The sequence below is a fragment of the Alligator mississippiensis genome, chromosome 3 (assembly GCF_030867095.1).
Source record: "Alligator mississippiensis isolate rAllMis1 chromosome 3, rAllMis1, whole genome shotgun sequence".
Lineage (NCBI taxonomy): Eukaryota > Metazoa > Chordata > Crocodylia > Alligatoridae > Alligator > Alligator mississippiensis.
Genome location: NC_081826.1, coordinates 178,289,022 through 178,315,595, shown reverse-complemented (window position 1 = coordinate 178,315,595; position 26,574 = coordinate 178,289,022). Strand labels below are relative to the sequence as shown.

Below are 26,574 nucleotides of genomic sequence, written 5' to 3'. Positions count from 1 at the left end.
ACAGAAGCTGGAGGAGGGAGGGGAACTTGGGAGACCTTGGCAGCTCAGATCAGGAGGTGGCAATGACAGATCCAGAGGCATGGTCATACCCCTCTTTCGGACCATGCTTCAGAAGCAGCAGCTGGGAAGTTTAAGTCCCTGAATGAGGTAAGAACCCCCTGCTTTGGCACCTCCTTCCTTCCCATGCTTGACCACACATCCCCTCCCCTCTCATTCCTCCTCAGCACACACCCTCACCTTTATTTCCCCCTCCTGATGCTAACTATCTCTGGCTGACCCTGGGGTAGAAGGAACTCAGAAGCCAAGAATAAGGGCAGCAGAAGCCCACTGGCTGCAAGTTAAGCAGTTGTGGGCTGCACGTAGCCTGTGGGCTGCCAGTTGGACAGCCCAGAATTAAATGAATCCCCCTCACTGACCTTCAAGCTCCTTTCTCTGCTTCATTTATCATATTTTAATAAGCATTTCACTTATGGACCATAGAGCATTATTACCAATTACAAATTACCATTTCTAAATCAGAGCTACATTCTGGTCCTTTTTAAATTCATTATCTCCCCAGCAATGAATAATCACAATGAGAGCTTTTTTCCATAGGAATTAGTTACAGGAAACACAGAAAGGAAATAAAACTGCAGCAAACCTAAGATTATATACAACTCAAACTTTATTTCAAGGCATTGCAGTGTCTAGACCTTAAAACTTTCACAACAATCAGCTTTTATATTACTATAGAGTAGGCTTGCCAGCCTCATCCTATAGTAAGAGCAGAATTATATTTTTAAGCAGAAGTTCTGGGCCTACTCTACAAAATTAGCACCATATAATACTTCTGAACTCACAAGGGCCTTCCCTGTGATGTCAGCAGGATTTGTGCACAAAGAACACGGAATATAGTCATTAGCACTCAATAGACCTGATCCTGCTGCACTTTTGTACCCCAAAGCTCCCTCTGAGATTAGCAGGACATGCGTGTGAGAAATACAGAATCAAACCTTCAGCATACAGTTGATTGCTCTAGTCGGTTATCACTGAAAGTGATAGGCTGTTTTTAAATCCAGGATTTATGCCGTTCAGATCACTTTCTCCAACTTCTACTATCTGTCTCTTACCCATGTCTCTCTTCTATCCTTCTGTTTTTGCCATTTCTCTCACTTCTTTGAGATCACTCTTCTTTTTCCTATTTATCTTTGTTTTCTCTTTCTGCCTTCTTACTTGCTTTTTTTAGCTCTCAACATCATTTGTATCTCATTTGCCCTTCTCTAACCACAGCCCCTACTCTTGATCTCACCAGGTTCCCAGCCATAGAAAGCACGTAGAAGAAAACAGAGATTTTTTTCATACATGAAGCATTTTACACAAAGGAATCCTGCTTCAGGCATGTAAGAAAAAGGGCCAAACTGAAATAAAACTTGATGAGGCTCTGATGATCAAATCCAAGTCTGCTGCCATTTCTAGCAAGGAAGAGGTAGATGCAGAAGTGCTTTTACACAGATCCTGAAAAGGAAAGACCTAGTCAATTCTGTTTGTAGATACCCCTTTGGTCAAAGTACTAAAATTGCTGTCTTGGCTGCCACTAACAGCCAAACAGGCACCTGGTCATAAATTAATGTGCACATCAGGTGAGAACATTGATCAGGCCACATTTGGACCTCATGAGGAAGTTTGATGCAGATGCTACTTAGGTAAGCTAACATGCATTCCTTAGGAAAAAAAGACGCTAATCAGAAGTTTGATATAGTTAAGTTAAGCCATATTGATCCAAAATAACTATCCAGCTTTTGGGGTATAGAGGTTTTCTTTTTAAAAAGCCAAAACAGAACTTAACATGGCAATAAAAGTTATTCTGAATTAAAATAACAGTGTTGTGCCCAATCTTTATTCAGCTCTTTGTCCCATGATGAAAGGGCCATTTGCATGTGAAAAATCTGGCTGGTCTTCCTCATCCAAATCCAAAATATCTGGAATCCCATCAGATTCTGAAGACAAGTCTGTAATAGAGAAATCTAGCACCTGCAGAGGAAGAAACTCAACATAAATTTGAAAGTACAAGGTTGAACAGCCTGTTTTCAACACAAACAACACAATGTATACTTCAGCAGAAGGCAATGGGAGTTCCAAGTGCTCAGAGCATTAACACAGGAACAAAATATGCTGTCCAATCATACAGCTGAGTTAGACTTGGACAAATAGAAGAGACAGACAAGCATCTTAAGCAAGGCATAAAGCAGTTGCTTCTAATAAAGTTGGAGGAATGAGAATGATGCAAGATGGCAGACTGAGAGCCTATTTAGCTACACAACAGGTTTGGCACAGGTGGTATTGGTACAAAAATGCTCTGTATTGTACCAATACAGAACCTTGCTTTCTGAACCTTGCTCTGAAGAGATTGGGTGAGAAAGGAGCTGGTTGCAATGGTGTGGTATTAACACTTCCAAATAGTATGGAAGGAGAAGAGAGAATCTATACATATCTATTTATCAAGAGGTTAAGGTGGGGGTTGGGATTCAAAATTACCCTCATAGTAGAATGAACACTTCTCTACTCCAGGTGGAGAATACTGACTGAATCACTTAGGAATACCTCATGCACATCATTCTTCAGCTTGTATAATTAATATACATTATTGGTGTGAATGTTAAATAGTTGCTAGGTCAAAGCTATTTCCATATGCAGATTGGTTAGCAGACCACTCAGCATACCTGGAATGGTTGGCGACTGTCCAGAAGTGCACAAGTCACCTAGGAGCTTCAGTTCCAGTGTAATTTGAGCTATTTTAATACTCTAATACAGTGTGTTCCCAGGTATAAGGCACCTGCAAATAACAGCTGTTGATCCTGCTCAGTGCCTCCTGCCATTTCAATTACTGCATGGCATTAGCAGCAATTCCCCTTGCTACCAATTACATACACTGGCATTGGAGAAAGCAGCAACTACAAAAGCAGCTGAAGCAGGGGTAGGTACTCTCACCTGCCCCCTACTACAGTAGGAAGTAAACCAACAAAATCTGGAAAAGACACCACATGGTTTCCTCAATACTTTTGCATTACAGCAGTCACGGGTTAGACCCAGGTTTTTTGTAATGAAGATGTCAACATGCTTGCACTACGGTGTGCCATTAGTTATATTCCTATGCAACAGGAAGTATGCAACATGATTTATGAAGATTGGAAGTTTGCTGTCCAGAAAAGTATGTCCCAGTTCAATTCCAGAAGTTTCTTTACACCAGACATTTGCACATTTTGTACTATTCAAGTATGTGAAATTAAGGAAGGTCCCTTTTGGGACCCAAGTCCCTTTCAGCTGTGGTGCTGTCAAGCAGAGCACTGCCAAGCCTATAAGCATGATGCAGGTTCCCCCCCACCCCGAGGTGGAGTACCTTGCACTTTTCCGTATTGAATGTCATCAGGCTTTTATCTGCCCATTTTCTAAGCCTGTCAAGGTCGGCCTGGATTACCAACCTATCCTATCCACACCTGAAGATAGACTGGTGATCCAGGCTGAGCTTGAGAGAATGGGTGGCTAAAAACCTGATACGGAACCCAATAAAGAAAAATGCAAGGTACTCCACCTCAGGGAAAAGTACCCGTATCATGCTTATAGGCTCGGCAGTGCTAAACTCACTAGCACCACAGCTGAAAGGGACTTGTGTTCAATCATGACCCCCAAAATGAACATAAGCCACCAATGCTATGTCACAGCTGGTAGACCAAACAAAACTCTGGCTTGCATCCATAGATGCTTCTTGAGCAAATCTCAGAACATCATCCTCCCGCTGTACACAGCCTTGGTGAGGCTGCAGCTGGAGTACTACATCCAATTCTCGGCTCCATAGTTTAAAAAGGATGTGGAAAAGCTTGAGAGAGTCCAGAGGAGAGCCATATGCATGATCAGAGGCCTTATGATGAAAGGCCATGGGACTCTTCAGCCTAGGAAAGCACAGACTTAGGGATGACTTAGTGGCTGCCTATAAGTATATAAGGGGTATACAACAGGATCTGCAGGAACGCTTGTTCACTAGAGTGCCCCAAGGGATGACAAGTTCAAATGGTCACAAAGTCCTCCGAGACTATTTTAGGCTGGATATAAGAATAAACTTCTTTACTGTCCAAGCCCCCAAGGCCTGGAATAGGCTGCCTCCAGAGGTGGTGCAAACACCTACTCAGGACTCTTTTAAGAAACATTTGGACGCCTATCTTGCTGGGATCCATTGACCCTAGCCGACTTCCTGCCCCCAAGGGAGGGGGCTGGACTTGATGGATCTTCCGAGGACCCTTCCAGCCCTAATGTCTATGAATGAAAGCTAGGTGTCTATTTTTTTTGCTGTGATCCAGAAGGTCATTCATCACATCTTTGTTAACCTTAAGAAATTTGCCTCAAAGACAAAAAGACTGGAATAGCAAGAGGTTGCCAGTGCTTAAAACTTAACGTGTAGCTTATTGGACCCTATATCAATTCAGTCTTTGGATTAAAATGTAGGTCTAGCTAAAATTTCATAAATTGTTACTAGGATATATGTATTAAGAGATTGCTTTACCTTGAAGGATTGCCAGTTAATTTTCTATTGAAAAGATGCTATGTAAAAAAAACCCCAAAACACAAAGTTTGAAAACACAAAGCAGATTTAAATAGCAACAATCAACATGCCTTGCCTTTCTTCTAATAGAAGTCATGAGACCACACATACATGAAGTCTAGTCTAATCTGAGCCAAGTGAAATGTCCTTGCATTACTACAGGGGTCAGCAACTCCCGACACATGTGCTGAGCACAGCACGCAAGGCCATTTTGCTCAGCACGCCACCACCGAGCTGGGTTCTAGGCAGCTGCTGCCGCCAGCCATGGAACCTGGGCTGCTCCCAGCAGCAGGCTGGGAGGCTGCAAGTCCTGCCGTGCTTGGCAGCAGCCACCCAGAGCCTGGGCTGGCTGCAGCTGGGAGGCTGCAAACATCTGCTCCAGGCTCCAGCATTAGCTCCACACCGGAGGGTGCACACGTGCCTTGGAGCTGAGCCACTAGACAGTCTGCTCCATGTGCCCACACATCTGCTTCTGTGAGTTTGTCTACCTCTGTGCACACAAGTGTCTGGTTCTGGATGCGTGTGCGCACATGCGTCTGTTATGGGTATGTTCTGGTTCTCTGTGTTCGTGCACATGGTTCTCTGTCTGCATGTGCGTGTATCTGGTTCTCCCTCTGCTTTCCTTTCTCTCTCTCTTATTTGTCTCCCCCACCCCCCCATTGCAACATGCTCAACAAAAAAGGAATACACAACGAAGGCAACATTTATGCTTATGAAATATACTAAGATGCAGTGCATCCTGCCATGTACACCTCCCCTCCCCCTTTTGTTTTTCTGGCATGCTGGCACTCTGGCACCTTTCAAGGTAGACATTGTGGTTTTTTCAGCACTCCAGCAAAAAAACGTTGCCTACCCTTGCATTTCTACAATCTTAAAATGTACCAGCATAGTCCTGTCAAAGAGACAGCAATTAACCACCTTCTGCCACTATGTTTAAAGTGATTTTTGAAGAGTCTCATATTTTCATTTCAAGCCAAAGATAAAATTGAAGAGTTTCTTGCTGCTACAAAAAAGTTGCTTGTTTTAATTATGCAAGTATGCTAAGAAAGAGATAAATAGTTATTGTAGAGTGTTGGAGCAACTTTTAAAAAAAGAAAAAAAAAAAAAGACAAAACAAGATACACCGACTGAGTGAAATCTGTGGTGCATTAGTTGTCCCATGTAGATAATACTTAGAAGTTAAGATCCTTTTGCTCAGACCAGCGATTGTCAACAAGAATCCTAGGACATCCTGGGATGTTCAATATTAACACTTTAATGTAAAGACACCTAGAACATGATTCACAATATAAACTCAAAGGTTTCAAGTAGAAAGCAATATTGTCAAAAAAACATTCTGATCAGTTCTTATTTCTCCTATTGCGAACAGCCTGGGAAACTGCTCTGTTATTTCTCCGTAGTCAAAAGGAGTGAAAGCCAAAGGAAAGCAGATGTGGGAGCACTAGTCTTAAGTGTCACAAGATACAGCACAAGTAGGCCTGCTTGGGGAAGGGCCTTATAAAAGTAGTCATGGAAGAGTCAAAAAAAAAAAAATCTGACCAAGTGAACTGTGGTTGACTGAACTGCTATCCTTTAGCCTTGTACTTCAAGTTCTGAGCTTGTGCGTTATATTCTGTGCATTAAGTTTAACATGTGCAGGGAGAGAAGGCAGGGTAAAAAATCCATACTCCATACACTTATCTGTTTCTGAGCTATGGACAGTTTCCCAGGCATAGGAGAATTGGACTTCTCTTTTCCTCACTCAGGAAAGGAGACCTTATGAGGAGACCCTAGAGCAGAGTCTTATCTTCCTTGAATGTCAGTTCAACTCAGCTGGTCACACAGCTGCTTGGGCTCAGAAAACAGCTCCTACTTGGTGATGCTGAATAGAAGGTGCACCAAAACGCCAGAAGGCAAGCATACTAGACTCATATTGGCAGCTCAAAAGGAGGCAGTCAACTAGCACTCCATTGACGTGCTTACATTTTTGTAAGCACTCCAGGACAGAACTCTCCAAGCTGTTTTTAGTATCAGGTCAAATAAGGCATTCAAGCTCTGGGACATCATAGATTCAGGGACAATCTGCCACATTTCAAGTAGCAGGTACTCCAGAATGGGGTTGCAAGAATCCCCCTGAAAGTCCCAAGAGTCTTAGAGTGTGCAGGCGTCTTCCAACACCTGTACCCCTATGTTCAGTGCAAGATTAATAGCCTTTTGGTTTCCAGCTTGAAAGTATTCTGAAGCATGGCCCCAAAGCCATTATTTATAATCCTTCAGAAATGGTTTACCTAAGACTGGATAATTTTCCACAACCTGACTAGTTTAAAACTAAACTTAGACAGGCTCTGCTGGCCAGGTAGTAACAATGAGTTGGAATGCACGTACAATGCTGAAAATGCACATATTTGATTTTGACTATCTGGTGGCCTGTTTGGAAACAGACTAGTGATGCTGCAATACTGGAGCCTGCAATCCATTGTAAAAGGAAACTAACATGCTGCTCATTACTTACCTTAGTGGAAAGTGAGCAGATAGAATGCATGAGGCCAAGTTCAGAGGGGCCTCCCCACCCAGACAGCAAAATATTTTGATTTCTGAATGTATTTGACACTAGTAAAGCCAAGTACAGATCAACAGGAGAGGTCAGCCAAGGCATGATGTATTTTATGCATACAGCTTCTAATGCATGTCCTGCCTACAGTGCAGGCAGGACATACTAGTGTCTAGATCCTCTTGTTCCCACTAATCTCAAACACCGCAGAATAGTTATTCCCCATAGTCTGGCATTTCACCAAGGCAAATAAGCATGGACAAAACACAGTAAAAACTAAGACAGTACAAGTGTGAAGGGAGAATGAGAACTCTAGGAGAGGAAACAAATGCAGCAGCAACATCTGACCCATCTATAGAGAGATTGCACTTGTGGCACAAATTGGTAGACCAGCAGTTTGTATCTACTTGATTTGCATTTCAGGCCTGCCTCCTGCTAGACCTAGTTCAAGCAAGGCAGGGAGTCATATGGTTTAGAGTGCTAAAAATGCCCGAGTTGCCTTTTTACACCATTCAAAATGAGACAGACTTTGGCTGCTGAAGCATTTATTACTAACATACAAAAAATTAGTGTTACAAACAAGGTCAAGGAGGCACTTCAAGACACATAGGGACTAGGCACCATGGTACAAAACAGCATGAATCTGATTTCTACCATTTTGTAATGGATATTTACTTCTCCATCAAGGTAGCATGGCACAAAGAATGAAAACTGTCACAGCATTGAAGTAACTCTGGCTGACCAAATTAGAAGCCCCTCAGACCTGAACAAGTAGTAAATCCTCAATAAGACATTAATATCTTGTGACCTACACAGCTACCTAGTTCTTTAAAGACAAGTGTCCAAATCAAAAACCATAAAAGATCAGTGCTCAATCTGTACTTGTTCTAACAAGTCTGACAAAACTCCCATGTATGGATAGTAGCTGGGACTCTATTAAAAATAGTTTATTTGGCTTTTCTCCTGCACAGATCATAGACTATTTCACAAGTTATATTTAGGTTAACTTTGTACTTTCACCATCAGTCAGTATAAGGCTTCTTAACCAAATAGCTAAACAAGGCATCTTGTCTACCGTAAAGAGCAGAAGCTTACAAGCTTCAAGGCTTGTACTGTTTGCATGAGGCACTGTTATCCCAGGACAGCAAAGTCCTTCTCCAAGCAAAGATCCTTTCCTGGGGTTAGCAAGAGAGAGTTCAGTGCTTTAGTCTAATCTACCTTGTTGGTTTTGCTCCAACCAATGACCCGACTGCTACAGTTGTCAAGTCACCTTGTTTGGTCAGACTGCAGAGTACACTTACTACAAATTTAATCTGTGCTGGTTTCAGGCTGTTTGTCTTCCTGGCTGGCATTTTTCTCCCCCTCACCCTTGTGCTCAGCATGCTGAGACCCAGCCAGTTGTGGGTAAAAGGGACCTACCAGCCAGTTGAGTGGTGTGTTGTTAACTAGATAATCCATCACACCATCCAGAGACTCCTTCATTTTCTTCAGTTGTTCTTTGCTTGTGGCAAGGATGTTATCAGAGATTTCATGGAAAGAGGAAGTAGAATGGAAGCTTCTGTAGATGTCATTTGCCATCACCCCAATATGGTGGGCCTGATCCTGGATGTTCTGTGGCAACCCCTGTATGCTTGACATGAGCGTGAGGCAGGTGGTCTGGAGCCGCTGAGTCAGGCTCTGTGCAATAGCTAGTGTGCGTGACTCAATGTGCTGGGGGGGGGAAAAAAAAAAAAAAAAGTGCATAATAGCAATCCATCGTCTTGAATTTAGCCAGAGAGCAGAATTACCATGATAAAAATCCATCACCAGAATGAAATCAAGGGATTAAAAAATCTGAATTAGGGCTTTAGTTTCAGAGACAGACGACTTCAGATTTTGGCCGGGGGGGGAGGAGAGGAGTTTAAAGGGCCTTATTTTCAAGAACTCACCTAGTTTTCCAAGGTCTACTTTATGCATATGCTAGGTCTAGCTCTGTTCTAGATCTGATTTAACCAAGATGTTGTACAAGCACAAAATTCACTTTCTACTCAAGTGTGAAATGCATTTGAAGCTTCCAGTTTAAGAAAAGTCAAACTCCCAATACGACAGCATTTCAGCCCCAGCTAGTTAAAGTGGTGGGATGGAACAGAAGACAGCAGAGGATTGGAAAGAGTTCTTTAGTCCTCCTTAAATTATCATGTTTTCTCGCATACAAAGATGCATGCATCTTTGCAATAAATGCACATATTGCGTTTTTGAAAGGCAGAATAAAAATAAACCCCCCAAAACAGCAAAAATCTTTCCTTGTAATAAGTTGCTGAGTAGCAGCAGCAGCAGCCTGCTTATTGTGAGGCACAGAAATTACTTTCACTCCCCTCTCCACTCCCACAGGTAGCAGTGGTTTTTGGGTTTTTACATATAATGTGCACTGCAATTTCTAGCAGTAATTTTTTTTTTTTTTGGGGGGGGGGGGGGGAGGAAGAAAAAGAGGAGTTGCCATATTCAAGAAAGGTATGGCAACTTGCTTGGCAAAGCCAAGACAGTTAGCATTGAGAACAGGGCTTGGAATGCTTCATGGCAGGCAGTCCAGCACTTAACCTAGCATGAGATAGCAGTCTCACTTCTCCCAAAGATCTACAGCCTACAGGTCAGTCCTGGAGCACTTATTAGGTCAAGGGACCAATATACTTTACTGTTGTAAGAGGCATTATGCTGGTGACCGACTGCAGGAGTTATGGCAGCCTCTACTGGATGTGGAAGCTAAAAGATGGCACTCTGGTAGGACATGTCCTCCCAGCATTGTTACCTGGGTACTTGTTCTAAACAATTTGAATCTAGTTTAGCTAGTTGTTTGGGCTTTGAAAACGGTCTTTAGCCAATTGACTTACATGGTGCCTATAGCCATCCTTCACTTCAGTGAACATTATGGCTTATGGCATACCCATCCATAGGCAGGATGCATTAAGATGCCCTGCATGCATGGACTCCAAGAAGCACAGGTTGCTTTAGAAGATGCTCTATCATACTTTTGGTCCCAGAGGTTGCTTAGTCTGTTTTTCCCTTCATACAGGCTAAAACAGCTATTCTGTACATTTGTATTTACCTCAACACTATGCGATTCATCACCATCATTTTGGCCTGTGTTTCTCTTCCATTCTAGCCAGGACTGATATAGCATTTTCTGGGCAACATGAAGTTTCTGATTGGCGCTATTCATGTTCTTTCTGGCATACTCCACCTAGAACACAACCAATGAAACAAAGTTTTGAAGCAGGTTTCAGTTGCATACAAGTACTGTCTAGTACTTCCACTAATTTTTGGTTCTCCTTGGTAATTAACTTGAAGGAGAAGGGTTGTTGGTTTTTTTTTTGTTTTGTTTTGGTTAGGTCTACAAGAGATGTCTTTATCTTCCTTTCTAGCTTGCCACCAAGAAGTATTATGTGGAAGAAGGGAAAAATGGAATTGAATCTCCATTATGTGTAAAAGGTGCAAAACATATATTCAGCTTCGGCTATGGAAAAGTCAAGAGGACATGACCCAAAACTGCCAGACTAACAGACTGGAACCATCCTGTCCACGTCTAGTAAAAAACAAAAACTTAGCACAAAAGTAACCACAAACCAGCCTGCTGAGTCAGCCCAAAAAGGGAAGTAACCCCTGAGGTTACAAGTCAGAAGACCCTTAAAATCTGCTAACAAAGATAAATTGATGCTAACAAAAATAAATTGAAGACATGAGCATTACTAACAAAGTCATGGCAAATGCTGATTGGTATATGTCATTGCTATGCTTATGATGTCATATTTTCTATATGAACTCGCCTCACCTGTTGTACGGGGTCAGGTCTCTTCACAATTCTCCAGTTGTGTACGAGTCTGTCAAGAATGCATTCTCTAATAAACCAAGCTTCTGTTGACCTGACCTAAAGTTTGCTGCATGTGTTTACCACGACAATTAGAAATAGCACATAGGGATAAAAGTCTAGGAATAAGTCTTTTTCTTCTTAGGGAGGCATAGAACTTATTCAGTAACAATAGTAATGTTACCAAATACAAGAGCACTCAAAGTATTTAAAGCCAACCACAGTTAATCCCAGCAAGATTATATAAAAAGAACCCTACTCAATTCTATTAGTAAAGGAGGATTCTTGACCTCCTTTGCCAATAGAATTGCAATGCATTCCTTAAGTGAATAAATGGTCTTGAAGTTCTGGGTAAGCTAGCCCTTTAAAAAGTTGGGGAAGATGTTAAACAAGGCCATATCACCCACAGCAGTAGTTTTCTAGCTGGTCAGGCAAACCAAAAATCTCACTTAAAAAGATACCCAACTTTTTTAGGTATTAAGACAAGCTCCCCTCTTAAAGGCATAAGACCTCTTATATGCTTAAGGTGGTGGGGCTGGGGGGCAGTAGGAGATAACTGTAAAAAAATTTGTTTTTCCACCCATCTTTGGCAAGTTGTCTTAAGTAGGGACTATATTAAAAACCACTCTTCCAGCAGCAACATAAAAATTTAAACACCAAATAAGATTTAAAAACTTACCAGACCAACCATGTTATTAAGCTGTGAAATGGTCTCTTGGCTCCTGTGTTTAACATCTTTAACTTTGCTTAAGGCCTGTTGGTAGGCACGTGCACGGACCTTAGAAGACAGGGAACCTAGTCTAACGTAGTAGCTTGGCTTTTGAACTCCAGCTTCAAATCCTTCAACCTTTGTCACTTCTTTTGCTAGAGAGAGAGCGCAGAGTTTAACCCAAACTTAAGAAGAGTTGCTTAGCTGTCCAATTACTAAAAAAAAAAAAAAGACCAGAAGGCAGACCTAGCATGGATCTGTAGAGAATCAAAGCCCACCTCTTCATCCTGCACCAGCCACTTTCTTCCATGAATTTCAAGCTACATCCTTAAGCTTAGACATGAAAGACACCCTCTTGGTAAAGCAGAGATAATAGTGACTCTGCTTGCCTGTCCACCCCAATCCTCCCTCTGGTTGCTTTATCAAGCATTGAACTTGTCTTACCTAGCTCTTCTTCAGTAAGTGGAAGATACTGGTCTACAAGAGTCTCTGACCTGCTCAGTGCACTATCCACCCCGCTGCTCATTATTTGCACCACACGGCTTCCCAGGACGGTATTAATGCTCCCATTGACAACAGACTTGGTCATTTCCACACTGTCATGCACAGCTCCTTTTGTCTTGTCCACAACTCCAGTAACAGTGTGAGCAACAGTATCCTTGGCACCAGTCACAGTAGTCGTTACAGCATCTTTTGCTCCAACAACTACACCCTTAGCATTGGCAACCACCTGCAAAGAAGAATTAAATTTGATAGACTGTACTTGCTGGAGAACAACAGAATCCCTAATTACTAAATTACAAAGTCAAGACTTAAAATTTCAGACTACATTCTACGTACACAGCCCACGATACTTTACAGAAGCCCTAATTTCAGAAGGCCAGGTACTATGGCCCTATTCTGATCAACGCTTTAGGGATCATCAAGGTCAAGTTCTTTAACCCTAGGTCAATTAAGCAGATTTTTTGTTGTGGTTTTGTTTTTTTTAGAATTAGGACACTGTTACTGTTTGGAAGGCTGATTAGGTAGAGGGAATGTGAATCATCTTAGGACAAGTGCTTACAAAGAAGTCTAGTTAAGTGGCTCATTGACAGCTCCATGCAGGATGCTGCTAGAGTTTTTTCTACATCAATTCCACAATGACTGGAGCAGTAAGTAGCGTCTGAAACTAAAGCAAAGCAGGCCACCGAGCAGCTCCCTAATTCTTTCAGAAGCAATTAATTTCTCAAAAAACTTGGTCAACTTGGAAGTCTACCCAAGCCAATGCCCCACTGGGGTGGTACACTTAAGATATGTCTGTTGCCAAAGGCTCTACCTTTAAACCACCCAGCATGAAATAAATAAATAAATAAATAAATAAAAATAAATCAAATACCATTTACAGCTGGGTTAACAGTGGGTAGGTAGCCTTTGGCACAAATCCCAAGAGAAGCATGAACTCTAGTCTTTGGAGCTGTAACAAGACACCTTCACTGCTTTTCCACTTCACTCCTACTCATGAGAGGAGATTGGCTTCACTGGTTTGAAGGAAGAACTTGGAGTCTTTGTCCACCTTGCCAAAAAGTCAAGGGGACATTAGAGCCTTCTTATGTAAAAGGCTCTCAGAGAAATTACAGTGCATTTGTTCAAGCAGGAAGTTGATGCACCAGCAATTTTATGCTGATAACATGGTAGTAAGCGTATGAAAACCAGCCTTCCCACTTTGCCAAGCTGCTAGAAGATTAAATCTAACCTCACTAGAGCATGTCTTACAAGTTGGAGCTGGAGTTCTGCTGTTCAAACTACTACATAAATAGAGAAAGGCAATTCAACACCTTCCAGTTTGGTGGGCAGAAATAAAAAATTTTTTGCACAGCTCTCTCTATAGTAGTTTGCTCTAGTCAGTTTTCATTTCATGGTCCAACAAGCGACCGAAAGGTGAATGCAATTCATTTTCATGTTTCAGATGCAGTTGTTTAAAAGTGCTTAAATTTTCAGGGCCTAGTAAAAGCCATCAATATAAGTGAGGAGGGACACAAGCTTAAAATTCTCTTGTTTTAAAACAAGGTGCCAAGAACAGCCACTAACTCTATTTTAAGCCAGGGCTACTCAACACATGGGGGGGATGGGTGGTGGGGGTCAGGCATTGAAGTGATTTCTGAAAGGTAGAAAAAACCAGCACACAGCCACTGTTCCAAGCTTCCTACACTTGCTGGGTTTTTTTGTAGGCCATGCTGCTCTGAGAACAATTGGATCCTTGGGATTTGTTCCCCTTGAAATTTAAAATGTAGCAGTTAAACCTACTTTGACAGTTGGCTCATAGAGCATTGGCAGCCTCTCCTCAATTCTGTCCAGTCCCAGGCATGCATAGTTGTTGGCAACCATAACTAAAAAAAGTCAAGAATGATGAACATTACAAGGGCAATTTAAAAAAAAATAAAATAAAAAAAGGATAGAAGTTAATAACTTCTGTTATCATAGGGAGCAACTTTTAAGTTTCTCCCTTTTTAAGCAATCTTTAGGAAGCCCTATAATGAACAGCCCAAGCTCTAAGAGCAGTATTTAAGGATTTTGCAAGTGAAGAACTATTTATGAATAATCAAGTGACCTTCAGAACAGGCCAAATGCCTCCTGGCCATTTGCCAGTTCATGTGACATCGCATCCTAGCTAGAACCAGTATAAGCAGCCATGAAACATGATTGGTTAATCTGAAGTTCCAGGCTGTACTCCAAAGTAGGTTAAAAGGCAAGTATGACACAGAGCTGAGAAGTGGGTGAAAGGCTAGGAAATGGAGCTGAACAAAAGGCTACTTACTCATAGATTCTTAAGAACAAGTTTAATCTTAAAGATTAAGACTCAACTTCAGCCTTTATTTATCAAGAGCCCATTAAAAAAAAAACCCCAACCCCCTCCCCCCAAAAAACAACACATGCACATACACACACCTGATCACAACTTGAGAAGTGTTACAGCACCAAGCAAAGACAATTGCTCAATTGTTACAGCTAGAGCTGACACACATTACAGTAACAAACATCCCTTTCACATTGCCCCCAGATTCTAACATTACCCCTTCATCCCCACGCCCTCCTGAACACACACCTAATTTATCAGCTTTAACAAAACCACCCCCCACTGACACGCACAGCCATGCCTTACTTTGTGGCTCCAGTTTCTGGATGATTGGCATAGCACTTGTCAGGGCCACTGCAGTTATTGTTTTTACTCCTTTCTCTGCCATCTCGCATACAGTCTTCAGGTAGGGGTGCTTATCTTTTGTGTTGGCATAGGCAGAAGATACCATATCATAGGTGGTACTCACCAAGGGAAGGCTAACAACCCTAGATACAACATTCTGCATAAAAAGAGGGACACAGTTTACAGCTTTCTCAGTTAATTAACAGCCTTCTTGGTTATACATGAAAGACTAGACTGTTCATTCTTGCATACCTGTTGTGGATCACTTGCAACCAATACCATTTTTGGTCCCGAGTCTTGCACAGCCTACAAGATTAAAAAAAAAAAAGTCAAAAGAAAAAAAAAATGTAATAGGTCCTCACTAGCCACACTGTCCTTCAACTTAATCTATACACAGATACTAATGTTTTAAGCCAAGGATCTCCCTTCTGGAGAGCTGTTAAGCAAGCCACCTTAAAAAGCTTTCATTCTTCACAAGCAGGATTGACATCTGCATTCTGTTTATGAAATGGGTTATACTGTAACAATTTATATACCTGCAGTCTAGTTTTTCCTACAGTACTCAGCAATTACCCATTCAGGGAACAATAATGCAGGCACTAAAAAGCAAAAATCAGAGAAACAGTTAATCTTCAAGAATAGTAATCTTTATTTACCCTACAAGCTCAGCAAGAGGCATCTGACAATCAGTTATTTTGTGTTGTCCATTTCACTGTATGGGACAGTCTTCCATAGACTGGCTAAATAGTTATCTCTGCCAAGCCAGCCAACAATAGGGAAACAAAGGTAAATGTAGTACCTACAACCACTTTTGACCAACATTTTGAAATGGACAAGGTTTTTCAGCTGATTAATGCAACTGAAGATGGTCTTAACACAGTTACGAGTCCATACATTATGGGCCCAATCCTGTATATTTGTGAGAGTTTGAAGTGAGGTACATGCAAGTACACTTAGCTTGCAGAAGTGACTTCCTAGACATGTTTCAGTAGGATAAGTATATCAACTATACAGTAGTATGAAGTATTCCTGCCTGCCACTCCCCCAATCATTAAGATGTAAAGGCTTAAACAAGTTTGAAGAGAGACAGATATCTGTCGTGAAGACAAGTGCCATTTCCTCCCAGTGCTCAACACCCTGGGACCCACCCATCTCTTCTACAGAGGGACTCTGCAGGGTCAGGGTAGGGAGAAGACTCTGAAGCAGTTTGTTATTGCTGCTTTGACAGTGTCTGACAGGCAATTTTCTATATACTATGCACTACAATAATAGTAGTATAGACCACAGGCAAACTTCTCCTTTTGGGTATCTCTTCTGTTTATGGGTTCAGGCACAAGTTTACCTGTGGAGTGTTGGAAGCTGAACATGGGGACTGAGACATTCAACATCATTTAGAGAACTTAGTTTTTCTATGGCATTGTTTGCTCTATTGCTGCTTCAAGCCTCTACGCTGATTTTTATTATATAAGCCAGTTACACAAAGAAACTGGAAGAAATTCACCTATTTTTCCCCAGCTGCAGAGTTTAAACAAAGGCATGTTTAAAACAAGAGTTTAAAATAAGATTTCACAACAGGTAAGGCCAAAGCACCAGTTGATTTTACACAGCAATTTTATCCCAGACTCCTTTCCAAATCATCTGCCTAGAACACAACTGAAACACTTGGATGGCAAGGCTGTGCAAAGGAAGCACGATTTAAGATGTGCTGGAGTCTGGCCTACAGGTGTGGGGAAAGCAACAGCCCCCAAACAGGGAAGTGAGTAAGCAAAGTTTGTTTTGCAGGTTCCTCCAAAAGGAACACAAGCCAGCGCCTTTCCTCCTACAAGCAGGAGGGCCAAAGCCCCCTTGCCAGCCCCAGGGGTTTTCCAGTTTGTGGATTTCATCCCTTGTTTCTAGCTGTCCCTAGCACATACCCTTAGTGGGTCATCCCCTCACTCCCCCAGTGATCCCCAGCGAACTGGAAAGAGGTCACACCTTGCCAGAAGCTATCGCAGGCCCTTAGGGCTGACAGAGGACACTTATCAAGGGCGGCAGGGACACCCGATTGCTCCCTGCCCGGACAGAGGGAGCTCCGGAGGACACGAAGGGCAGGGCAGGGAAGAGGATCCGAGGGCCTGAGGGACACAGACACTAGGGACGGAGAAAAAGGAGCTTCCCCTGCCAAGAAAGGCAGCCGCTGTCCCGAAAAGGGCACGGGGCAGAGCACCGCCCCCGGCCGCACTCACCCAGAGAAGCCCGCTACGGTCCCACTCTACACTGCTGCGCCCGGCCACTGTCGTCCCGCTCGGCCCGGCCCTTTATGCACAGCAGGCTCCCAGCCTGCCTCCTCTCGCGAGAGTCCTGCCGCTCCGCTCTGCCTCCCCTCCTCCCAGTCGCTCCAGCAGCCTTACGAGGCTTCCAGCAGCTGGGCTGGAGCCGAGAGCTGGCAGGTGCATTTCTATTCATGTCATCATCTCCATACAGACCTCTAAAATTCTTGGTGGAGAGATGCTACCTTTTGTTAGACCAACTAGAAAATAGCAAGACTGAGAGAGAGAGAGCAAGGGGTGAACTATTGCTATTTTCTAGTTGGCCTAAAAAAAGGTTCCACCTATATATATCTTTCTTTGCAGGTTTGAGTAGATGTGGTATCTTTTATTAGACCGAGTAGTTAGAAAAAGTTTTAGGCAAGGTTTTGGGCACAGTCACCCTTCTTCAGGTATAGGGAGTTTCTGCTGTTCTGAGACTCCAAGGAATGAGAGAAGCTGAAAGTGTGACAGGATGTCAGTGAGCTCTTCTTCAGGCTGAGGGGGAAATAAAAGATGGTAGAAGTCCCCTTAGGTAGCAAATAAATTTCAGTTTGCACAGAGTAAATTGAAGGTGGATGTCTGTTCCTCTGGATCCATGAGAGTCCCTTTGTGTGAGTTGCTCTTTGATATGCAAATAAGGCAGTTTCTCTTCCCTGGTAGGGTCAGGTGGCAGAAAGGCTAAGGGGCCTTTTACCATCTTTCAGTTCTCCTCAGCCTGAAGAAAGACAAGTGCCTAAAAGCTTGCAAAGAAAGAATTTTATTTTTTTTATTTTTTTTTACTGTTTTCTAGTTGGTGTAACAAAAGGCATCACCTCTGAACTAAGAGTTTGTGAGACAAAGAGTAATACTGAACTCTCACCAACACAGCTACAAAATAGATCCCTGAATCATTTCAACCCCTGCACAGTGCACCATCATAGGGAAAGCTCCTACTTTTATTTTACTCTAATTTACAGAAAATGAACTTTTCTACCCTGGGGAATGTATAACATGCTTTAATTCTCCTGTGCAATATGAAGTTTCATTTCTACCTGGGAGAACTTTTACAGTCTTTGCATTCTCCTTCGCCTGAGGAAGGGTGCAAGAGCTGGAAAGCTTGCATATAGATTTTTTTTTTTTTTTTTTTTGGCAAATATCTAGTTGGTCTAATCAGGGTTTGAACTACACTTGAAATCTTGGTGGGGGTCTGCAAAAAAAAAAAAAGGAGCACCCATCACAATGCACTAATAAAATTGGAGACCCCCCCCAGGTTATGATTTTCAAGTCTTACAGAGGGGCTCTCATCTCTTATGGGGAGGCTCAGAGCTCCCAAGCTCCCCCATAATTCAAACCCTGGGTCTAATAAAAGATATCACCTCTACCAGGGTTTCTGACTGTACCCTTTCAAAATGTATGATAACTTTTGAGGCATCTAATTGATGCAGCATATGATTGATGCAAGTCACTCTGAGGGAAGCTTAACTGATTTGGGGTTTGCTATCAGCACTTTCTTATGACTGCTTACCTCAAAATAAAAGAAGTAATGCTTCAACTTTGATGACCCAGTTCTCACTCACTGGTGTGTTGTAGTGAGCAATATAAAGTAAATAAAAAGACTCATTTGCATGTTTGCTTGCATTTTTTTTCTAGTGTACGATGTTTTTTCAGCAGATATGATAATTTTGAACTTCCAATACAATAAATTCACATTTAAAACCTAGCAATGCTGGCACAGAGTCCTCTCACCCGCTCCCCTGGAGAGGACAAGTCCAAAGGGCGAGGCCCGCTGTGGAGTGGCATCATGCTGAATTTCACTACTTCAGGGATTAATCAGGAACAGAGAGAGTTTGAGAAACAGCCCTGCCATTATTTGCTTTGTAAGTTAGTCGCTGTTGTCCAGAAAAGCGGGTATTTTTTTTTTTTTTTTTTGCTGCAGTGATCCATTTCCAGAAGCTGACTGGAAGTATTGTCACTGAACTACACATCCTCACTTGTTTCTTGGTACTCGTGCCTGTGCTAATCCAATGTTATATACATTTCAACAGCCCTTCCTTTTTAAAAAGGAAAGGAAGAAAAAAAAAAAAAATGTTTTCTGGACATAGCAGCTAAGCACAGGGGCTGCGTTTGTTCCCCATCCTTTTCTCCAGAAACTGTCCAAGTTAATTACAGTGTTTTTTCAGGTTTTGTCCTAGAAGGAACTTTTTGGTTATGCAGGTTGTCAAGCATTGGAGCAGGCTACCTAGAAATGTTGTTGCATCTCCTTCCTTAGAAATATTAAAAGAGCTGGTTAGACAGACTTGGATGGTTTGGTTGTGTTTATTCTGCCTTGTGAGGTTCCTCCCAGCCTTATGTTTTAACAATCTTACATGCTAAGGATTTTTTAGAATTATTATTTTGCAGAAAAGTAGTATTTGGAGGCCTCAACTCCAAACCAGAACCTTCTTGGGCTGTGTATATAAAATATAAACTAGACCTTCCTAAGTAATACTTTAGAAGACCATCTGGTAGAAACATGTTATTTTGTAGGACGAATATAAATGCTTGTCGAAGTCAAAAGCCTTAATCTGTGAGCAGTTTTGGCAGGAATAATTGAAATTAAAAAAAAAAAAAAATCCATCATTCTCTCTCTCATGTAAAATGATAAACACAGCTACTTGCAACAATGAAGCAAACAGGATGTGGCTCCATTTTTGCTCTGTGCACAGTATAGCAAAAATTACTGCCTCAGTTATTTTCCTCTTTTCCTCCCTCCAAAACTCAATTTCTCTTTGTAAACCATGGAGCATTTAGCTCAGAGCTGAAATGTACACAGTTTGTTGAAGTGGTCTAAGACACTCGTTCTGCTTCCCTAGCATCATGCTTCCTATATCAACTGATTTAAATACATTTGTTCTTCTGTTTTTGCAACATCATAAGCATACTCAGTAATTTGGCAAGACAAGATTCCTGTTAAACTCTACGTGACATTGCAACATGTATATTAAAAGAATTTGGGGATAGTATGGAAAGGCAGGGGAAAAGGAAATCTGTAATGTAAGTGAAAAATATTTAGCAAAAATTATAGTTGGCAGATTTTTGGGTGGTTTTTTTTTGTTTTTTAAACATATGTTACATGTAAGCCTACTATTAGTGTTTTTAAACAAGTTTATGGAGGACCTAATTATGGCACCTTAATGCAGCTCTGATCCAGTAAATCACTTAAATATGTGAGTTTTGTACGCTCTTATCACAAAGAGTTCTTAGCAGAGGGCTCCCAAAGTACTTCCATAAAATAAATAAATAAATAAATAAATAAATAAAAATAAAATACTGCGTCCTTAACTTTAAGCACAGTCTTAAAGTCCTAAGACTGTATTTCCATGTTTACAAAGTCCTGAAGTTCCTGATACATCTGTCGGCGGTTGTATGATCATGTTTTCAAGTATCAAGAAAGTAATCTCCAGTTAAGGGCCTAGCAATCCAGCAGCCAAACTCTAGCCAAGTCTCTTGGGGACACTACAAGTACTCCCAGCAATCCACTGCATCACTACATTACAATATCACTGCCAGAGCAGTGTTTCTCAACCCGAGTCGCTTCCCAAAAGTGGGTCACAAGAATATATGAAAGGGTCGCAAACAAGCTTTAAAAATGGATCAACAAATCTTAAACATGGACTCTCCTTTAAAGGAGAAAAACCATGGGAAACCATTAATTTTCTATTGCAAGCTGGCAGAGTTCCAGCCTGGAAGGACCTGCTTGGGCACATCATTTTCAAGGAAGTACTGCCTTGGGACTCCAAAAAAAAAAAAAAAACCCTGGTCTGCTCTCCCTCTCCTGAAGGACCCCTTGATGGGGTCCAGTCAAGGGGTTAGCCTCTGGGTTCAAGACCTTGGCTCTTTGTCCCTGGCTTCCATAGGGATCCTCAGGGAGGATCCTCACCCCTCACTTCAGGGAGCTCTTTCTTGCTAAGCTCCTGGGAAGTTTCTAAGGGGGGGGGGGGAGAAAGGTCAGAGTGCCAAAATGCCAAACACTATAATAAGACTGCTCAGCTCCAAAAACCAGCCTCTCATGTACCACTGCAATTTCCTCCACCCTCCCTGAGATTATTCCTTTCTCCACTGAGCTTTTTCTGAGCCTCTCTCCTTCTCAGGCATAGTCAGCTACCCCTGCAACAAAACTGTTATTAAACTATAGTATTAACTTAGGGACCAACACTTACCCAATCAAATGAAACATTGTTATGGGGAACCAATCAGGGAGCAGTCTTTGCGGCCTGCTGCCAGGCCTATATTTAGGGTGACCACTTTTTCAAAATGGAAAGATGGGACACATGCCAACCTTCCTACCCGTCACCCACTAGTGGTATTGCTGGAGTGGAGTGAGGGTGGATGTGGGCTGCCTGCTGCAGGCTCGAGGCTCCCCACCCTGCTGCCTTTCCTTGGGGCACAACTCCACACTGCCGCCACCAGGCAGGCAGGGGGCTTGTGGCTGGCTTGGGGCTCCTGAGGGAAAGGCAGCAGGGTGGGGAGCTCTGAGCCTGCAGCAGGCAGCCCACATCCACCACTATCCCACACACAAATTTGAGGGGCACATGCCCCCCTCATGTCTACCCTGGGGGGGTACATGCAGCAGCAGGGAGCTACTCCCTCCCTGCACTCTCTAGACAAGCCACTCATTGCTCCCTCCTGCACCCCACCCTGGCCCCAGACCCCATACACTACTCTAGCTGGGTACCGCCCTCAGCCTCAGCCCCTACCCCACTCCCTCACTGTGGGAGCCTTGATCTGCCCCCTTATGCCCCTTCCCCCCCACAGACTTACCTGTAGGGAGCTGCTGTCTGTGCTGCCTGGCTATATTACTGGCCACATTCATGTGTGTGGGCGTGCACATGCATGACACCCCTGCTCCCAGCAGCCCCAAGCAGCAACGAAAATGTGATTGCCAATGCTTTGTCATGAAAAACTGGGGGGGGGGGGGGGGGGGTGAACTTTCTTGAATCACTGGTTGTAGTGATCCAGCTCAGTTCATTTTAAAGGAAAGATAGATGTGACCTGAAAAGGCTAAAATGGGCTGAGTTTGGAGTTCTGGCATGAAATACTTTGGTGGGGTCTGTGGGAACATGGTTTCCTGGAAACAGTTGCTGCAAATAGTTTCATAAATAGGACATCTGGATGCTTTTCCCTCCCCAGGGAAAGAGGACAGTCTGAGCCTGGCAGCAAGACCCAGAGACTGCTCCCTAATTGGTTCCTAGCTTCGCCCCACTGCTCCGTCCCTGGTCATGGCAGCGCTCCACTGTCCCACTCCATCCCTGCCATCCCTCTCCACAACCACCCTGTGCTGTTGCCGCCTCCAAGGAGCAGGGCCACGGTGAGGCCAGCAGTGCTGGCACCCCTCCCCTTCCCGCTCTGTCCCCTACATCCCCGACATCATGGCAGTGCTCCATCTGATAAGATGCAAGTTCAGCAACAACACTCTGGACACTCCTGTGTTGAACTACAGTTATTTATTATTATAATTCTCTGGAATCATATCCAGGGTGGATCTTAACAATTGCCCTCAGTATATGTATGCAGAACTTATACTTGCTCTGTCTCCGACTTGACCCAGTCCAGTCCTGTGGAATGAGAGAAACTAAGAATGCCTCTGGCTCCTCCTGCAGAGAAAATGGAGTCCCCAGTGCTGCAAAACTGCCTCAAAGCAAACTGAACCCTGCAGTGCTAAACATGAGGTTTTGGCTTTAAAGGAACAGTACAAGGAAAACACAATATCCCTTCCCCCTAGACAGAATAGTCAGCCAACCATTTGGAAGGACTTCACTTCCGCTGTTGTCTTCCCATAGAACCTGACTCAGTGAGGGGTTCAGACTGATAGGGCCATCATCTGCTATCTGGAAACCCAACAGCGACACTTCCTTCTGACAGTGATGGAAAAGGGTTTGCATTGGTGGAAACAGGTAGTCACTTTCCCAATAAATCCATGTCTGTCGGTGGTGGATCGGTGCTTGGCAATTGCTCAGGTGTAAGGTTATCAGCAGGAGAACGCCCACACAGCTGGTCCACATGATGCCTCCAAACTTGTCCATCATCAGTCTGGTCTGTATATGATATGGGTCCTATGGTGCTTACAATTTTAGATTGAACCCCCTATGGGCCTGTCCTATAGTTCCGAGCAAACAGTCTCTTGTGGAACAAAAAAAAATGTAAGGTATCAGATGCTAATGAGGAGTCCAACTCCTTTTCTTTCCTAAACTGCATGTCTCACAAGGTCTGGGTTAAACACGGTCAATAGGAGGAGTTGGTTTGTCCATAGTAAAAATTCTACAGAGGAGTTTGTGGTCTGTTTGGATTTCAGATCTGCAGCCATAAAAAAAAAACAACACAACACTTTTTTTTTTTTTTTTTTTTTTTTTTTTTTTTTTAAAATCACAAACTCCTGCAATGGTTGCCAATGCTTCTTTATCAATCTGTGCATAGTTTCTCCCGGTTGAAGTCATTGTTCTTAAGTAAAAAGCAACAGGTGCATCCGTGCCATCAGGCAGTGTGCGTGACTGAGGACAGTGCCAACACCAAGTGGCGAGGCATCACAAGTAGTAGATTGTAGCTTCTGCTCATCATAGTGAACAAAGACAGAAGTCTGAAGCCAGCAATTTCTTGATGCCCTGGAAGGCTTTGTTGTGCTGCCAAGTCCACTTCCACTGAGCTTCTTTATCTAATAAGCTATGAAGGGGCTCTGCTATGGTGACTTTATATTTCAAGATGATGTGATAAAAATTGAGAAGTCCTAAAAATGCTTGAAGATCCAGTCTGCATTTTGGTATAGGGGCATCATGTATTGCTTTTACCTTGTCAATTTGATATACTGGAAACTCCCAGTTGACATTTCTCTCTTTTTACTCTCGTACCTGCTATATCGAATCTCTGTAAAACTTCTGAGTTTCTCAGTGAGTTTCTCTCTAGACAGCTCCATAATCAACATGTCATCAAAGTATAGAACCACCCCAGGAATTCCTGCCAGCATTTTCTCTATTAACCACTGGAAACATTCCTGGTGCCACACAAATCCCAAACTGGAGGTGCTTGACACAGTATGCTCCCCAGTGTGCAATTACTGTTGTTTCGGCCTCAGCAGCTTTGTCATCCACTATCAATTGCTGATAGGCTTAAATGGAGGTCAAGTTTGGCAAAGCCTTCCCTCCTGCAAGAACAGACAGTAACAGGTTACTGGCAGGCGTGGGTCCTTGTAACAGGTCGCCCTTCCCAGCGCCATCTTCCTAGTACTCCGTGCCTTGCATGGGGTACCCTTCAGGTCCTGCTTTAGGGTTCTTGTGTCCCGCCCTGTACCATCCCGTCATGTCTTGATGGAAATTATGATGATGTTCTTGCGAGCGAGAGGCTGCCTCTTGTACTGCCCTGGTGCCAGGGGGTGCTCTCTGTGGCTCCGCTTCCTCCCCTACACGGCAGTCCACACCTCACCGATGGAATAGATATTGTCCGGTCTGGGTCTACACCCTCTCTGGCGCTTGGGCTCTCCGCGTCCCTGTCTCTCTCCGTGCCCTCTCAGGTATAGTGCGCAGGTTTGTTATTACCCTGAAATAGAATAGTTTTCTGAAAGCATACTGTTAGGTTTACAATAATTTGGATTATTAAGAAGTATTAGCTTTACAGATGAATACAAGGCATGACCTGTGGCCTAGCAATGCAGCTGACCACAAGGCAGAATGATAGCTAGGCCTTTGCTTGTGTCAAGTAATCATTTTAACTGCACCAAGCATTTTCTGAGTTAAAAAGTGAATCTGTGTGCTAAAAAAAATCAGCTACAGCAAGAAGACAGAGAAACCATTGTTTTAAGCTTACTGGTTGCGTCCTTGAGAAGTATCTTCTACTGTGTAAGGTTTTGCTAACATATTATAATGTTACTGTTACTTAACTTTTAGCTTTTAAAAGTGCTAGTTCAGCTTAATAGAAATATGCTGTTACAAAGATTTGTAGAGCACCGCCCCAAGTATTGCTTTTTGTTAACCATATAGTCTTGCTTTGTTGTAAGACGTATAAAAGATCGCCTCACCCTTGAGGGGGGGCCATTTTGCCTTTTGCTGGCTTTATGGTCTTTGCTCGAGCAAATAAACAGCTGTCTTTCTTTACCCGCGTTGTCTGTCAATCAAATTACAGCTAGACAACGGACCTTAGGGAGGTTTCTCCCACCACACAGGGGCCTTCTCAGTAAAGCCACCCTCTCTCAGGGGCCTTCTCAACTGCCCCTCCTTGGGGCTGGGGTCTATGTACCCCGAATGCTGCACCCTCACTGGCACTCAGGTCCCCACATTAGTGCAAGTCCCCTATGAGGCCTCCTCCAACCACTAATAGCCTCACCCAAACCATCAGTAACAAACAGTAACACAAACACAAGCCCATAGGCTATAACATAAACAGAAGCTGCCCGGCTATAATCATGCACAAGCCTACCAGAGATTCTTCATCCCGCAGCAGTGCCAGACGTTGCTCCCTCATCAGGCTTTGCTTTGCTTTGCTTGGCTTGGCTTTGCTTGGCTTCCACAATAGAGATCTCCTTCCTCCTGGGCTGCTGGCAGTAATCTCCTCCTGGCCTCAGCCCCCAAGGTTTATAAGGGAGTCAGGCGCTACCCCTTTCAATCAGCTGACCACCAGCAGGTGCGATCTCTTGCTGGCTCCAGTTGCCCTGGCAACCCACAGCTGGACTCCTTACTCACTGCTAGGGCTCTTTCCCCAGCAGTCTCCCCTCTTTAGGAGCAGAGCACCTCCGTGCTCTGCGACAGTCCTGCTTAAGTGCTTTATTAACAGTGCGCTTGTAATCCCCACAGATGTGAACATTGCTATTAGGTTTTAAAACAGGAACAATTGTTATGGCCCAGCTTGTATGTACGATTGGCTTAATGACCCCTTGTGCAATAAGCCGATCTAATTCTGCATCAGTTTTCAGCCACAGTGCAAAAGGTACATTCTGAGCCTTCATAAAAATAGGGGTGAAGACAAAGCTCCTGATAAGGACACCTATTACATGCACAAAGGTTTGTTAGTCCTTCAACCTCACCAGGCGTCTATATGATTCAGGACAACAAAAGGTTAATTTCCCTGGACACTGGCCTACAGCTTGACCCCATCCAGAGGCATACCACTATCAATGAAAACTTAACTCTAAGGCAAAGGTTAACAAGAATATATTATCAAGGTAATCATAAAAAATACAACAATAATAAACCCAGAATACAACAATGAACCAGTCAACAGAGAGTTAAGATAACATTATATACAATAATGAATACAAGAAAGAATCAATGCAGGCCTGTCACCAGAGGTGGCAGGCAAGATCACTCTGAAGCTGACAGGCAAGATGGCCTGTCAGCCTGTCACAGAGTGCCTATTCCCTAGAGCAGGGGTATGCAACGTTTTTTGGCCGGAGTGTCAAAAAACCCACAATGTCTACCTTAGAAGGTGCCAGAGTGCCGGCATGCCAGAAAAAC

General features: G+C 43.2%; 1 protein-coding gene across 6 annotated transcripts; it reads right to left on the bottom strand.

Moving 5' to 3' along the window:
- Nucleotides 1–646: 646 nt before the first annotated feature.
- Nucleotides 647–25,675, bottom strand: PLIN2 (perilipin 2). 6 transcript variants are annotated; one of them, XM_059724686.1, is made up of 10 exons: nt 17,057–17,132; nt 15,368–15,430; nt 15,084–15,137; nt 14,793–14,988; nt 13,937–14,019; nt 12,098–12,383; nt 11,624–11,808; nt 10,186–10,320; nt 8,523–8,813; nt 1,678–2,010 (listed from the first exon to the last, which is right to left on the bottom strand). In XM_059724686.1, exons 3-10 carry the CDS (start codon nt 15,111–15,113, stop codon nt 1,876–1,878), a joined length of 1,341 nt encoding a protein of 446 aa, XP_059580669.1. In that variant the 5' UTR covers nt 15,114–15,137; nt 15,368–15,430; nt 17,057–17,132; the 3' UTR covers nt 1,678–1,875. The 6 variants fall into 6 exon arrangements, with proteins under 6 accessions (XP_059580667.1, XP_059580669.1, XP_059580666.1 ...); XM_059724684.1 differs by lacking the exons at nt 1,678–2,010; nt 15,368–15,430; nt 17,057–17,132 and adding exons at nt 647–1,494; nt 25,541–25,675; XM_059724683.1 differs by lacking the exons at nt 15,368–15,430; nt 17,057–17,132 and adding an exon at nt 25,541–25,675.
- Between the last annotated feature and the right edge of the window lie 899 nt (nt 25,676–26,574).